Source organism: Electrophorus electricus, chromosome 19, assembly GCF_013358815.1.
Source record: "Electrophorus electricus isolate fEleEle1 chromosome 19, fEleEle1.pri, whole genome shotgun sequence".
NCBI lineage: Eukaryota > Metazoa > Chordata > Actinopteri > Gymnotiformes > Gymnotidae > Electrophorus > Electrophorus electricus.
The window spans coordinates 4101024-4117910 of record NC_049553.1 but is presented as its reverse complement, the minus strand read 5'-3'; the positions used below and the strand labels follow the sequence as shown (position 1 = coordinate 4117910).

Here is a 16887-nt window from a genome sequence, read left to right as displayed (position 1 = left end):
TGATGATTATTATTATTATTATTATTATTATTATTATTAGGAATATTGCTTTGTATATCAGTTACCAGTTTGTTACTGCTCAATACTTTAAGGAAACAAAATTCTCCATCAATTTTTTTAAACAACTGCTTAAGTGCCCTAGTATTTCACTACACAATGTTAAGCCTTGCTTTTGTAATTTAACTTCCAAACTGTTGGCAGATGAAGCATGCACTCACAATTATCACAGAGTATTTTATATTACTGTTCAATAAAGATGTGCATGAAAACGGCCCTCTTCTGTCCATGTGTGCGGGAATGGGTCCTGTCAAGCACAGAGAGAGGGGGGCTTAAAGGCACTGAAGCAGGAATTCGGTCACTAGGAGGAAATGTTGCATGCAGTGCTTATTTCTCTGGTGATCCTTTATCCTAGAGGGCCGAGAATTACTCAGACCAAGCCCTGGTCGTCCCAGTGTCTGCTTCAACTCTGCAAGTACAGATCATGGAAAATGAACCGTGGTATCCCAGTGTGGTGTAAAAATCAGTTGTTTTAACTGATCCTAAACATCTATATTGGTCACACAGTACAGACTAGTTGTCTTCCTCATTTCCTTGTATCTGAAAGAACATCCCATAGATAAAGTTTGCCTGATACCAAACTTGAGTGTTTAAAATAACATCCCCAAAAAAGTTTGAACAAAAACAAAAAAACCTATGTAAAAAATTTAACACCAAAAAAAAAATAATTTAATTCACTGATGAGACCTATTAGAGGGCTGTCACTTGACATCTCTCTATCCAAGACTCCCAAACAGTTATGCCACTCAACTAGAGCTAAACACAATGGCATAAGTGGGGAGAATCAGAATTATAAGACCCCAAATGTACAAACGAACCGAAGATGAAAATCAGCACTGGAGTCTGTGCTCGGTTTAGATAGATGGCTAGAGATAGATAGATAGCTTTGCCTGCTAGTTGGCGTGATCTAGGTTGTTTAGTCTTGGAAGCTGTTTAAGCTTCCTTGACTTTAAGGACTGGTTTCCCAGAAATAGATTAAGCCTAATCTTGGTCTAAATTGGTGGGCTATTAAGTGTAATGTGTGAGAGAGGAGGGAGAGGCTATATGTATGGCCTTACCTACTGTCAAATAAGGTATAAATGTTACATAGTCTGAACCATAATGAAGAACCTTGCTACTATGTAATATATCATTGATTATATGCTTTTTCAAAGTACATTACATTTATGGCATCTGGCTAACACCTTTAACAAAAGCATCTTAATATGGTTGACTGAACCCAAATCGAGTATTCAGGACTTTGCTTAGTGTCCCAACAGCAGAAACTTGGTAGTGGTGGGGCTTGAACTGCTAACCTTCTGCTTACTAATTAGGTACCTTAACCACTGAGCTACCACTGCCTGGGGTAGTTGTTAACTGTAGAACTGTGTACATTATATCCCTCATTTGTTACTCATATTTGTGAAATGCAGTTACTGCTTGGTTTTCATTCAGAGGTCCAGACTGAATTCCAAAATGGCATGAGAAGTGCATTTCCATTGCATTTCAATATGGACAAAAATCGGTCTTTCCAGTGGAGAAGGTCCTCTGCCAGGAAGAGGCACATATCCATGGACATAATCCTTACTACTGGTAGATTCTTTTTTCTCGACTTTAACCTTCCACTGGTATCTAAGCTTCCAAGCAGATGTGGAACATATTGTCCACTCGTATCTTCCATTACAATGTCTACAGGAAGCAGATTAGTGCTATGAGTAAAACCTGGGGAATGTAATCTGCAGGTTTTGGATTTATGGGCTGGTCTATGATTACACATAAAAGCTTGAGAAGATTACACTTACATTCCAGTGGCATCTCTTTGACTAGATCCTTGATTAATTAAAGTTTCCAAATTAATTTGGCAAAAAATACATTTGGGGAGAGGAAATCTTAGTTATATGACTTGGAAAACAATATTGTTATATAGTTTATTTGTCTGTGTACGGACATGTTTGGAAGATTATCATCTTTTGGCACATCCAGCATCCTCCCATGAGTTAGGCGTCTTTGCGAAAGCAGTCTATTCTAATATAGATTGTGTGGCCCCATTTCCTTTGGCCCTTTTTTTTAAGTACATAATGGGAGACACAATAGATGTAGGAAGGAAACCGATTTCTTGCATCCTGTTTTGGGCTGCGTAGGGCTTAGTATTAACCAAACACACATGCAAAGACACAGAGAAAAGTATTTATACATGACATGCGCGCACACTTGAGAACACAGAAAAGGATTTATACAAATTAAATTTAGTTCTTGATCTTGTACAACACCTTCACCACCAGAATGGGCCTTAAATGTCACAACACAACTCAGTCTTACAGCAGGTGACGTGACGTTAGGTGAGGTGGGTTTAGCACCCTTACATAAAGCACTGCTCCGTGTGCGCTCTGCGCGGCTGCAATAAGACACTCTCTACAACGGCCACTTTACAAAGCAACAGTTGTCCCTTGGCACAGCGCTAAATATGATGGAAACTCTCCGGTAGACTCTCGGAGACAAACTTTAACACTTCTTTTTCCAGTGTCGTAACAGCATAGCTCCTCACAGCAAAGCAACGTCGCGTGTAGGTGTAACGCCACTGAAAGGTATGAGATGGCCGTTCGAGGCTAAGAATAACCCATAACCCATGTGTAGAGAAAACATGGCTACACACTTCTCCAGAGCTGCCCCATGGGGGGCCGTATAGCTGCGGCGATCCAAGTCTGTCAGGTGTGCCACGAGCACCTGTTTGCCAGGATCAGAATGACAGAATAAGGCTCGCAAAGGAGTACGCACACCGACTTTGACACCATTCCTGTCAGCAGAGCTGGGAATTCTCTCCCTGGCTGAACCACTCCCCAATAACTCCACCCCCTGTGCAGGCCACTAAACCCTCCACCCAAATCAAGGCTGGTGTATTTCCTCCACTTAACTACAGGAAGTGGCAGAATAAGCAACGTGAGCTGTATGTGAGCACGTCTCCTTTTGACCGCTGGCCCTAGCGCACCTCTCCGAAGACGCAGCGTGACATCGTATGCAAAAGAGGACCGTCATGGCCGCTGGCATCAATGTCCTCGTCCTCTTTTGTGTTCTGTTTCTAAGTAAGTAAAACTGTTCCTTTATTACTCTGTTAGGAGTCCGTTTGTGGGATGGTTTTTTTTTTTTTTTATCTGGTGAAAATGTATGTTTAAGCAAATAATATGGCAGACACAATCTTTATATGGTGGCGTACAATGACATTTTGTGAAGTGAAGAATGAAAGGCCTGGTATCAGTGTGGCTATACCGGTTGCTTTGTAAAACGTGTATTAATATTCAGTGCATTAATACTGATGTCAGTGGGGGTTAATGCCTTTCATCTTTGGAATGTGTATGTGTGTTAAAAGTGACTGGTGAAATGTGTGGTCAGTTTGGCTTTAGTTGGTTGTGAAAAGTATGATAACTGATTGTTGTTTCTTATAGTCTATTGATGAACAGGAGTTGAACATGATGGTTGGGTAAAATAGAATGGTTGGATAAACTGGCTCAACAGCAGTCGTGTCATCTGGGAGCTTGATTAGTTTAGTGCCAGTTTAGTCCGGTTTATACTGGCCAAGACAATCAGGTTCAGGCCTTTTCCTGCTTAATGACATAAATCAAATGTAACTATAATTCACATTGTGCCAGACAGCGAGGAGACATTTCCCACCCTGGACAGGAAACTTGGATAGGTAGCTCCACTTTTGTGTGTGTAGGTGTGTGTGTGTGTGTGAGTGTGAGAGGAGGAGAAGGAGGGAGCTTTTCACAGCTGTGCTCATGTGTGGAGTGGATGTCTGTACTGATGGAAGAAGGAATGAATGCTGTTCTTTTGGTCATTGAAATTATATATGACACAATGTGATAAGAGCTTCCAACAAGCCACATGGGTCAGCAGCAAAAAAGAAAAACCCTTCACCCTCAGTTCCTAAAGTCAAAGTTCAGTATGATAACAGTTCAAGGCAAAGATGTTGGGTTGTATTGTCTGACAGTTTGTTAATACTTTTAGGCCAAATATGCTCCAAGACATCCAGGGTGACTGGTCCAATGCCATGCTCTGCTTGTAGTGGCTCTAAGTCATCTCAGTTGGTAATTTCAGACTCCTCTCTGTTTAGATACCGTGCTTTCAACAACAGTGGCACCTACAAATACTAAAGCACAGGGTGAGTCCCAGCTCTTCATCTCAGTAGTTCAGGACTACAGTGTTATCATATTATTATCATCTCATTTGTTGAATGGAAGGTGTAAATGGTTTGTGTTGTCTCCTTCTAAAATGTCTTGACATCTCTACCTATCTCTACCTCCCCTTATTAACCATAATGGGAGTTTTTTTTACAGGTTCCTATAAGGAAACATGCCCCCCACACACACACACACACCAGTGCTTAATAAATAGATTTATTTTATACTGTGTCTGAGGTAAGTTAGGAAGATTTGAAGTTGCAGAATGCAAGGAAAATTATAACTTAAGGATGTGATGAAATGTACCACAGCATATAAGTGCCCTTGGAAAGTACAGCCTACATGCCTTCTGTGTTTGTTTTGCTTTGTGGGAACATCATTCTAGGGTGGGCCATTGGCTGTGGAGATAAGCAATAGCCACCCCTCTTTCTCACAGGGAACAAAAAATATTGAGTCAGACCTCAATTTGCATGTTATAAATTAACAATAGAAGAAGCACAATAGCACAACGAAGCACACTGCTTACTTGGGATCCAACACTGACAAAGACCAATGGCTAAACAGAAACAATATATATTTTATATATACACACAGAAACAACGTAAAACGATGAACAGGTGTGATACACGGGAGGGGTGTGGCTATGCATATGAACACACACAGAGGCATCTAGGAGGAGGGGGCCGGGCCGGGACAGAACCCCCCCCCTCCTCCACCAATGGTGCGACTCCCGGTACGCCAGCCTATCGTTCCATGGCCCCCAGACCAATGCCAAATGCTGAGGCTGTAGGACTGAGCGAACCGACACAGGCCAGTACGAACAAGAAAAGGGGAGGAAGACAGGGACCATGACGATGACAAACACAAAAACAGGAACAGGAACAGGAACAGGCACTAAGGAAGACAAAGGGACTGGCACAGTAATCTTGATGGGGATGGGTAGGGTAACCGGAACTGGTATATGAACGAAACCACACAAAGGATTGGGAAAGAGTCTGGGAATGCTGGCAGGAACCCCAACCAGTCCCCCTGTCGTCAGATGGGCCGCCGACTTGCGTGGTGACGACGTCTCCGGTTTTGGGGTGGACGAGCCAGGAAGTGCACGAGATGATTTGCCTGTCTCTAGAGCGGGCACTAGTGATGCTTCTTTTTAGCCTCGTCGAGGCGCACAAGTAGGCACGCAAGCTCTAAGGCTGTGTGCCATGGGTGAGGGAGTGTCCTCTGATGACAATGCCTCTTTAAAGGTGACACTGAGTGGCTTGCAGGCTCTAGAGAAGCGTGCTTTGAGCGGTGCCTTAGGCTCCAGAGGCTCGTGGTTCTCAGAGTCCTCCTCCACCTCCACTGACGGATTCCCAGAGCGGTCAGGTTCCGTGTACGACTTGAGGCTGACGTCGTCATACTCCTCACCTTTGCCGTAATCACCATAGCCTTTCCGGTAGTCCATAGAGGGCACGTAAGACCCTGCAGAGCCCGACCATGGATACTGGTCGTCGTAGTCATCCTGGTCCCAGTAGTCCAGTGAAGCTAGATAGGACTCTAAAGAGTCTGACCCTGGACCACGATCAGGGCCCCCCCAAAATCCTCCAGGGACACTTTCCCCTGCTTTGATGGCAGGGAGTGTTCCCACCAGTATGGAGGATTCCCCTACACAGTTGGTTTGGGGCGACTATACTGCTGCTTCTTCATCTTCCCCTTGCCCTTGGCTCATGCATCCCTTAGCGGTCGGTGTTTCTGGGATGTGGGAGGCGAGGCAGGATGCACAGACAGGCCGTGTCGCACACACAGACGTTTATTAGCGCACGTAACAAAAATTAAACCAAACACGAACACTACTTCGTATGCAATAGCCCACGAAGTACCCAGCTTACTTGGAGTCAAACACCGACAAAGACCAACGACTAAACAGGACTTTATATATGCACAGGGTAACATCGTAAAACAAGGAACAGGTGTGATACACGAGATGGATGTGGCCATGCATACGAACACACACACACACACACACACACACACACACACACTCACACACACACACACACACACACACAAGCAGGTGTCTAGGAGGAGGAGGCTGTGTTGTGACGATTCTTCCCACTTGCAGTTGTTTCACTCAGTTGGTACTATATGCAAATTATTTCACGTATAGTATTGTATAGTATTATTTTATAGTAATAATGTTAGACTTTACATGGTTTAGCAAACAAGCATGCTTCCCAGTCACTAAAAAAGACTGATCCACAAGCATCAACATCATTAGATGGTGACTCTCACTCTTACTGAGCTGTGCATTGCCACAGGCTTTCACTACTATAGAGGCATCTCCCCATTCACAGACACTTTTCTCCTATGTGAAAATGTTTTCTGTGGATATGGTCAAGGAAAGTGAAGTCTGCACAAGACCTGAGGATGTCTGTTATGCTCATGTCGTTGCACTAGTTTAGGTTAACTGCTCCTCACAGCAGGGAACAGTGAAGTCCTACATGTCAGACCTCAAAAGTGCTCAGTGTAAATTGTAAATCAACAACATATCGAGCAAGTTGAACAATACTCAAAGATTTATGAGACTGGAAGCACTATGAAGTTGGGTTTTTTATTGTTCCTCTGTCTCCGTAACCATTTTTTATAAACAAATTATTTATTCTGTCTTACTGTTTACACTCCACCAGCCATGTCATTAGAAACAGGCAGCCATTTCCAACCCTTTATCAGTATCTCGTGCTGACTGTGATGGACCAGTCTCAGTCCCGCAGGGACACAGATACATTGGGAAGTCCCCAGCAACACTGCTGTTCCTAATGAACTTACAGCAGCTCAGCATTCACAACTATGTCATTTTTAATGGTCTAACACCCAAATGATATCCGGTCAACAGTGGGCTTGTGATGAAAGGTGAAGAGGGTGGCTGACAATTTGTGCATTAGCTGCAGTCCATAATTGTACATGTAGAAAATGCACCTAGATATGATAGGTCTACGTAACAACAAAGTTGCAAGTGGTGAATGTATATAAACAGTCAAAGGTGTGATCAGTTTAGGCCATGTAATTTTGCTTTAGTTGTGAAAGCAGTGACCGTTGGTTGTACTCCTTATAATCTATTGATAAATAGTAGTTAAACAGAATGGTTGGCTTAAAGAATAGTCGGGTAAACTAACTCTTCTACAGTTGTGCCACCTGGCAGTTAGTCTAGAGAGACAGACAGAAAAACCCCTTTTCACAGTTGAGTTTCTATGTGGAATGGATCTCTGTATTGGGAGAAGAGCAGACAAATGCTGTTATTTTTGTTATTCGAATGCAATACAGCACAATTTGAGAGCTTCAGCGAGCCACACTGGTCAGCACCAAAAAATGGATAAAGCACAAATAGTCACCCTCAGTTCCTAAAGGCAAAGCTCAGTATAATAACTGCATTCCAAGGCACAGATGTTCAACTGTATTGTCTGAAAGTTTGTTAATACACTTGGGCCAAATATGCACCAAGGCATGCAGTGTGACTAGACCAGTGCCATGCTCTGCTTGTAGTGGTTCATCATCTGAATCAGCCATTTCAAACTGCTGTCTGTTTAGGTATCATATCTTCAACAATAGTGACACCAGCAAGTGTTAGCAAAAATGGTAAGTCCCAACTCTTCATCTCAGTAGTTCAGGACTACAGTGTTATCATGTTATCATGTTATGACCATTCATTAGTTGAATGGAAGGTTTAAGAAGTTTTCATCTTCTAACTGCTTTAAAAGTTGTCCTATGCATCAAACCTCAAATATACTAAATATGGGAATTGTAAATCAACAACATATCAAACAACAATGCACCTAGATATGATAGACATACATAACAAAGTTGCGAGTAATTGGTGAATGTATATCCAAACTCTAAGGTGTGGTCAGTTTAGCTGTAAATTAGCTTTAGTTTGTTGTGAAAGCGGTCTATTATAAACAGAATTAGCCTGTTGATAATTCAATTGATTAGTCTATAGCCTATTGATAAACAGTACTTGAACAGAATGGTTGTGTAAAACAGAATGGTTGGGTAAACTGGTTCAACTGCAGTTGTGTCACCAGGCAAGTCAGTTAGTTTATCGCCAGTTCCAATAGTCCAATTTATACTGTTAAGACAGACAGTTTCAGGTCATGACATTCATGACATAAATAACAGGAAGCTGAGAAAGACAAAAGGATGCAGATTTTCACAGCTGTGCTCATATGTGGAATGGATGTCTGTACTGATGGAAGAGGGAATGAATGCTGTTCTTTTTGGTCATTGAAATGCAGTATGACACAATGTGATAAGAGAGCTTCCAGCAGGCCACATGCGTCAGCAACAAAAAAAAAAAAGTATAATAATTTATTCACCCTCAGTTCCTAAAGTCAAAGTTCAGTATGATAACAGTTCAAGGCAAAGATGTTGGGCTGTATTGTCTGACGGTTTGTTAATACTTTTGGGCCAAATATGCTCCAAGACATCCAGGGTGACTGGTCCAATGCCATGCTCTGCTTGTAGTGGTTCATCATCTGAATCAGCCATTTCAAACTGCTGTCTGTTTAGGTATCATATCTTCAACAATAGTGACACCAGCAAGTGTTAGCAAAAATGGTAAGTCCCAACTCTTTATCTCAGTAGTTCAGGACTACAGTGTTATCATGTTATCATGTTATGACCATTCATTAGTTGAATGGAAGGTTTAAGAAGTTTTCATCTTCTAACTGCTTTAAAAGTTGTCCTATGCATCAAACCTCAAATATACTAAATATGGGAATTGTAAATCAACAACATATCAAACAACAATGCACCTAGATATGATAGACATACATAACAAAGTTGCGAGTAATTGGTGAATGTATATCCAAACTCTCAGTTGGTAATTTCAGACTCCTCTCTGTTTAGATACCGTGCTTTCAACAACAGTGGCACCTACAAATACTAAAGCACAGGGTGAGTCCCAGCTCTTCATCTCAGTAGTTCAGGACTACAGTGTTATCATGTTATTACCATCTTTTCATTTGTTGAATGGAAGGTGTATAAGATTTATGTTTTCATCTTCTAAAATGTTTCAACATCTCTATATGCACAATATTAACCAAAAGGAGACTTTTTTACAGGTTCCTCTAAGCAAACATGCCCCCATACATACATACACACACATACATGCATACACACACACACATACATACACACCAGGGTTTAGGAAAGGTAGATATCGTCTATGCTGTACCTGCGGTACAGAAGATTTTAAGATAGAGGGGCCAAGGAATATTATAAGAACTTAAGAATGGCATAAATTGTACCACAGCATATAACTGAACTTGGAAAGTGCAGTCTACATGCCTTCTGCATTTGTTTTGCTTATGTGGGAACATCAGTCTTGGGTGGGCCACCCTGCGTGATGAAATGCAGGGTGAGTCCCCAACTCTTCATCTAGGTAGCTCATGACTACACTGTTATCATGTTATGACCACCTTTTCATTAGTTGAATGATGTTCAGCCATCAATCTGAGTCAGCATGACTCTGTTGGAAGCATTAGAGCTATAAAGCTAGATTCAATATATAAAGCTAGATCCAAAGTGTTACATGCAGTTAGTTCAGTTCTATGCTTTGCTTGTATAAGGGGCACCCGTTTACAAAATGTGGCCAAAAGGAAAAGGGATATTCCTAATATGCTTTTCTAACTTTTTAGAAGTGAGTCTGCATTTGTCTTTAACTGTCTTTCACCTTTGCTTTGTGCTACATTTGATAACTTAAGTATCGGTTTAGCAAGCACTTGATTCTCTGCATTTTAGTACCAGTTGGTTTACTCTGACTCAATGCTAAAGAATTTTCAAGTGAGGGAATGTTAGTGTTCTTACTCTTTAGCAGGCATTACTTTATGAAAAAGATCTTCTTCCTATTCCACAAAAACACAGTTATCACCAGATGAGTCTCACTCTAACTGACCTGTTTTCTGAACTGCACGGGTTTCACTGCTGCAGGCACTACTTTCTCTTTCTCAGGCTTTTTCTCTCAAATGTTTCTTCAAACTTTTGTAGATGTGGAAAGCGTGTGTAATGAAGTGTGAAATGCAGTGAACAGTTGTTACTAATAATGTTAATTGAGAGTACTTTTACCATCCAAGATGCCAAAATGGTTAGTCTAAGCACACACCAGGCTAAGGCCTTAGCCTTGTAATGACATATTGAAATGTTTCTCTTGGTTTTGCTAGGATTCAGTCTGATGTATTCACAGCAAACAGTTTCCTTTGTTAATATTATTTTTTATTTTTTATCTGTTATGGCTTTCAAGACTTCACATCTGCAGTGAGCACACAATCTACTTCCACGATTCTTCACAGTCCCACAACAAATCTGTTATCCTCAGGTTAGTCTCACTCTAACCGTTGCTCAGTGCTGATGCTTAGACACTGCTTTGATCATCACCATAAAAGCAATTTTAAGAAGAATAAAGCTTACTTCTTTGAGTGTTCATTTGGTGTGACTATAACAACAATTTCACCTGCGGGACCAGGACAAGTCGTACATCAAATATGCAAAATGTCTAAAGGAACAACTGTATACTCTTTTAGTGCAGCCTAATGAAAAGGAAGTGGGAAACAGTTTGACACAAGTGAATAACACAAGCAACTTGACACAAGCAAATAACACATGTGAGTATATATGTGCTTGTGTATACGTAACTATGTGACTGAGATTCTGTTGCCTAAGGCAACATATTTAAGGAAACAACTGTATATTTTTTCAGATCCTGAGAATAGAAATGACATAGAAACAACCAGAAATCCCCCAACCAGTAGTGAGGCTGACGGTGCGTATCTGTGTATGCCTGCAAAGGTCATTCAGATTGTACGGGATTGTGTAATATCTATTCAAGCTTAATGAAGCGACCAAGCAAATTAGTAGTTGCCAATATCTGTGAGTTGGCCAAAGCTTTTTCAGGTTTTCCTCTGCTACTTCAGGGAAGGTCAAAGAACTACACTGCCAACTACTGAAGAGAGTTAACAGTGAAGTTATTTAAGGCATACTATATATAAAGTATTCGGTCCTGATTTTCTTCTAGTCTCTGGGCAGAACTCAGAAAGAGTAGGCTTAAGCAACTCAGAGCAGTTGCTGCATGCTCAAGCATTCCATCAGACTGCGTTGAAAATCAGTACTGTGATGACTTAAAATTGTCCAACTATTTTGCACCCATGGTGTGCTTTGTAGCATTTTGAAAGCATGATGGCTCTTTATATATATATATATATATATCTCCAAAAAGGATTGATTCCTGTTGAGTAACTGTAGTGTACTGTAGTTAAAGTGACGTTATCAGTCACCAGCATTGCAGCAACACATTCCCTCATTCATAAATATGGATGCCGTGGGCCTTTAGTATGTACAGACGAATTTACATATCGGTTTTAATTGGCTTTCACATGGGCGCAGATGGGTTTAGAGCAGCGGTAAATTGATTTTGGTGCGCTAATTATTGCCAGGATTGTTTTATGAGTAGGAATTAAATACTGTGTTGCACATTTGTGTTGCACATGACTCTGGCCCATATGTTTATGGGAAGCTAATGTCATGCAGTTTCTTAAACCTTCCAGAATATTATCCTGATATACTAATTTAAGTGTTGAATGTGTTATAAACAATGTATTTTGATATCTTACAACAGTAAAGGACTATACACATCGATTTACTCGGTATCACTATGCAGGAATTTGAAAGGTTTTGTCAGCGATATATCTTGTATTGTGACATTTAACTAACGTAAATAGATAAGTTTATGTGTGTAAATGTTGACATATTTGTTTAACTGTGTACATCTTTGAAAACAGTAATACATTACTCATTATTAATTATACTTTTACTCAGATAAGGAAAGTAAACCCAAAGGAAAGGAACCCAACCATGACCCAAAGAAGGACAACAGCTCAGGAAAAGGACAGCACTCTGGTACGTAGATTTGTCTTTAGGGTCAATAGGAATGAACAAGAGCATATATTAAGTGAATGTCAGCCCAGTATGAAGAAAGGAAGAAACAATAAGGTGAAATTATCGAAATTATGACAAATATGTCATATGAAGTTTTTTTAACTTTCATTAACTTTTTGTTATAGGACATGTGTCTTCAATGCTCAAATCATCTGATCAGTCAAAGTTTCTTTGTATTTCAGCTCACTAGAAATTCATGGAAAAATTTGTGCCTTTATGTCAGTTCCCTGCTGGGGATTTTCATGTGAATACCTTGCCAAGTGCTAATTATGCATTACAAACTCAGAAACAGCTTTGATATTCATACACTAAATTCATACACTAAACCATACTGATCACTTAATATATCATTGTACTAAATCTGATATGATAGCATTACTTTTAAGGAGTTTTTAATGGAGTATTTTATGTATGTTTTTATATGTTGTTTATTGATCATGATATTACATCATATTCTTTGTAATATCAGAGACACTCATTATCTTGTGTCAAATAGCAGATACATTGTTATGGTTATGTTACAGATTATAACTACCTTTGGCTGTTGTTGATTTTGGTGGTGATTGTGGCTGTAATAATATACTGCAAGTTTAAAGGGGTGAAAATACATCATCATCCAGGTATTTATTAAAACTTGTGTAAATTGACTATTAAAAATAAAATGATCTATATGGGCACATATTTATACTTCTTAAAGTAAACCAATTTAAGCTTTTTTTCCCTTTTGGTTGGCATTTCTAGAAATGACAGACAATGGAACTGAGAAGTAAGTATTTGAGCCCCTTAGTTTCAATGTTTTATTCCATTAGCTATGCAATTATGTTGGGAATATACAATGTGTCAGTGTGAAACTTTGTGGAGTTAGTTTAACTGGTTGTGTATGACCGATTAAATCAGTTCTGATTCATCTCCTCTGTGGTTAGTTCATTTAAAGAAAATAACTATATAACTACACAAATAACTATATATCTGTTTCTGTACTCTCATTACCTAGAAATTGAGGCTAAGATCTTATGAAGTGTTGTAGGGGTTTCTTGCTGGGAAGAATATCTACTAGACAAATACAGTACTTTCATACTGATGACATTACTAAGAAATGGTCATTAAGACTTGTTTTAATTGTTTCCATGTTGCTAATGAAAATCCAGTGCGTCGTTCCAAAGAACAGAGAGTAACAAAGATGGAGTCATGCTCCTGGGAGTGAAGACATCAGGTGCTGAGGAGAATGGTATGGGATGCAGTTTATTGATGTATTTGATTAGTCTATTATTATTAGCAGAACTGTGCTAATCAGATTCTCTGGTTAAATTAGAGGACGGTTCATATTTTAAAAAAGTATTTAAAGCGATATCATCTGCATTTCTGATATTTTGATCACATTTACATTAAAAGGAACATTAGCTAGCTATCTTATATTCACCTGGTCAGATAGGTCTAGCTAACAGGCTTTAACTATATTGGCAATTTCAAAATTGGCAATGTCAAATCATTTAATGTTATAAAAATACATTTGTAGCTGAGCTAAATTGCATAAAATTAAGAAACATTAGCAATGTCATTGCTTGCTAGATTGAATAAAATGTAATTAAAAATAAAAGACTTACCAACTAACACACGTTGCATCCAGTGTCAGGAAAGCTGTTGGTTTAAGCTTTAGTCAAGTGGCAAATCCAGAGCTGTATTGCGACTAAATTTCAAATTTATTTGCAGGAAATTGCCTGCTACAAACTCTTGCTTTTGGTGTCACTTCAACCCCAGAAAGAAATCTGAGCCATTTTGATTTGGTCTTGTTTTCTGGAGGGGGGGGGGGGGGGGGGGGGGGGGTGTAATGAGTAATGGTTAACATTTCTCCTACTTGAATCCAGAAACTGAGCATTATACACGTGCCATGTCTTATAAGAGTGAGTGGAGTATAGTAGGGTCAGCTGATTTCCCAGCTCATGAATACCCAATATAAGGTATCTTATATAAGGTATGATTCACTCTAGTCAACTGTTATCTATTATGTCAAAGATAACGCGAAATAAAGTGTAATTCCTAAATGGTAGTTATGGGGCAGTATACAAAAATGTATAAAATGTAGAGGTTGCAGTACCTGGTAATGTTGGACTGAAGCCAGAGTTTGAGGATAATCACATACATCCATTTTTGAGTAAAGAGGAAAAATACTGTGCAGGGCCTTTAAACAGTGTCATGGCCTCCTCAGGATTCCTAGGGCTTTACTGCTGTTCAAGCCAGGAACTAACATTAAAATAACGACCACCTTCATCCAGACACTGCCAGTTTATACACTGAAACAATTTAGCTAAGACAACCTTTTGCAAACTTAATCTCCTTGTTTCCTTCAAGGGCCTTCTCTGAAATCAATTAGTTATCTGAGGAGAAAGTGCGAGTCCACATGTTCCCATCTAATCCATTCCTTCCCTCCTGCTCATCAGCCAACAACCCACCCTCAAATGCATCTGATCTCTGCATGCACTTGCTCAGAGGAAGCAGGAGGCTTTTAATAACTCATTGTTGCTGGCAGGGAAGGGAATATTTGGGCTTGGCTGACCAAGAGAAGGTGTTTCCTGCTGTTTATTCTCTTACATCTCTTCCCTCTCCCACCCTGTAAAGTCCACTAACGGATGAAAGATAGCCCCTTCCATAACCTAACACTACCTATTTTGGAGCAGCAACATTGTGTGCCAGTGAACACCATCAAATGCCATTGTGTAGACTTGTGTTTTGCACTTTTGAAAACCTATAATGGAGTAACAGAGAGGGACATTACAGCATTTCCATATCATACTTACTACACAAAAAGCTTTCTTTTTTTCATATTTAATTTACAATTAGAAGAAAAAAAAAAGATGCTGTATTTGTTAATTGGTGTTTTTGGAACAGGAAATGATGTCAACATTTGAGAATGTGCCCCCTCGGGCTTAGAGCCTTGAGCCAGTACTGTGACTTTAAAAAAGCTATTGTTGTTACAGTGTCAATACAGCATTGTATCTACGTTCCTATTGACTTTTTTACTGTTCTTTCACTGTCCCTGTTTCAGTATATGACATGGGATGCCCAGCTTTTCAATTTGCTTGACTGTAACAATCCAAACACTGTCAGGACGTTCAGCAGGACCACAAAAGATCTCAAATGTAGTCGCGGCTACACAATAACGCTCATGAGTTATTGTACTCATCTGATTTAACTAGTAACTAGAAACGCTTAAATATGACATGGTGGTTATGTTACTAAACGACAAACCTTTATTCTGATCTTGTTTCAGAAGCTATTTCTAGACATAAGCATTGTCTGGTGTACTTATATGAGCAGTGTGTGCTGTAATGTGGCTTTTATTGGATGGTTGCTGTGGACTGACTAATTTTCTGTCCCTTTAAAAGTTCCATAGAGACACCTAGTGGAGGCAGCACTCATTTCAGTATTCATTTCTTCTTTTTTTTTGTTCTGGCTCCTGTGAATCTTTCTGGCTAGACACAGAACATGTGTGCGAAGAAAAATGATCTTCTAACAGCTTGTGAAAGTCAGCGTGGTTCTTTTAACGCCTTGATCTGTCTGCAGCTAAATGAGAGGGAGGATGAACCGAGAGTCTGAAAAGAAGCGCTGAAACAGGAACAGTGGAAGATGAAGATCACAAGCTTCAGTGTCGTCTTTCTGGAAAGACATGAAGCAGTAGTGACTTGGCACTTGCAATTATTATGAGCAAAAATGCTGGAGAAGATTCCTGTATCGTTATAAAAGCCCTGACTAAAATTTTGTTTTTCTCATTCTTGGCCCTTCTACCTGTCTATATTTTGTATGCTCAACTCAACACTATAAAAATAATTCAGTCTTTTGCTGGAAATATATTTTGTATTATAGTTTGATACATGAGAATGTACAGAGATTTTTTGATATTCTCCTCTGAACATTGAACTGTTCGTTAAATGTTTGCCCTTTTTTGGAAAGTGTTAAGATTGTCTGATACACAGCAACGATGTATTTTCATTACTTCATGGAAAGCAGAGATAGTCTGTAGCTTTTGTAGATTTCAGACTGTCAGAAAAATCTGCATGGTTGTAGATTTAACATAAAGCATAGCTAGACATATTTTACAGCCATAGATATGCATTAGAGATAGAGTTAGTGACTTTTTGATCATAACAAATATAACAAATAACTGATCGCTAGCTATGTGTTTGCTTTAACTTAAAAACTTTATTACAATTCATCAGGATATCAATATTGACATAAATCATAAACAGATCTAGAGAAGATCTAAATAAATCTGTCCAAAGCATAACAGATCAAATGGGTAACAGTGAAATGTTAGAGCAGCCTAGGTGATACATTTCCATGACGTGAAAATGTGAAAATGCCTTATTAGCTTATACACACACACACACACACACACACACACACACACATATCGGTAAAATGTTTGGACATGTATGTTTTAATACTAATAAAGGCATTTTAATCAATGGATTATGTATTTATGTTCTAATTGATTAAGTTTTTCTCTAAGGAAAATGTGTTAGTCTATCTATGAATTAATTTTCAAAACATGCACTCTTAGCAAATAGTTTTCTTTCAGAACTTTAGTTCCTTACCCCACAAATGTTAAAGACTGTCTTAAAGACTGATGGAACAGCATCAAAGGTGGTTGCATCATGAAGAGAACACCAAGAGCATGCAAAGCTGTCATCAAAGTAAAGTTACTTCAAAGACT

General features: G+C 39.5%; 1 protein-coding gene across 3 annotated transcripts; it reads left to right on the top strand.

Annotated features, from left to right (window-relative positions):
- The first annotated feature begins 2931 nt into the window (after window positions 1-2931).
- LOC118240131 (mucin-5AC-like) lies at window positions 2932-16643 on the top strand. 3 transcript variants are annotated; one of them, XM_035519974.1, is made up of 13 exons: window positions 2932-3116; window positions 4145-4192; window positions 7776-7823; window positions 8709-8801; window positions 9093-9140; window positions 10486-10560; window positions 10766-10846; window positions 10942-11004; window positions 12057-12137; window positions 12701-12796; window positions 12918-12942; window positions 13325-13404; window positions 15738-16643. In XM_035519974.1, exons 1-13 carry the CDS (start codon window positions 3050-3052, stop codon window positions 15743-15745), a joined length of 813 nt encoding a protein of 270 aa, XP_035375867.1. In that variant the 5' UTR covers window positions 2932-3049; the 3' UTR covers window positions 15746-16643. The 3 variants fall into 3 exon arrangements, with proteins under 3 accessions (XP_035375867.1, XP_035375868.1, XP_035375869.1); XM_035519975.1 differs by having other exon boundaries at window positions 2936-3116; window positions 8754-8801; XM_035519976.1 differs by lacking the exon at window positions 8709-8801 and having other exon boundaries at window positions 2936-3116.
- Window positions 16644-16887: the final 244 nt, after the last annotated feature.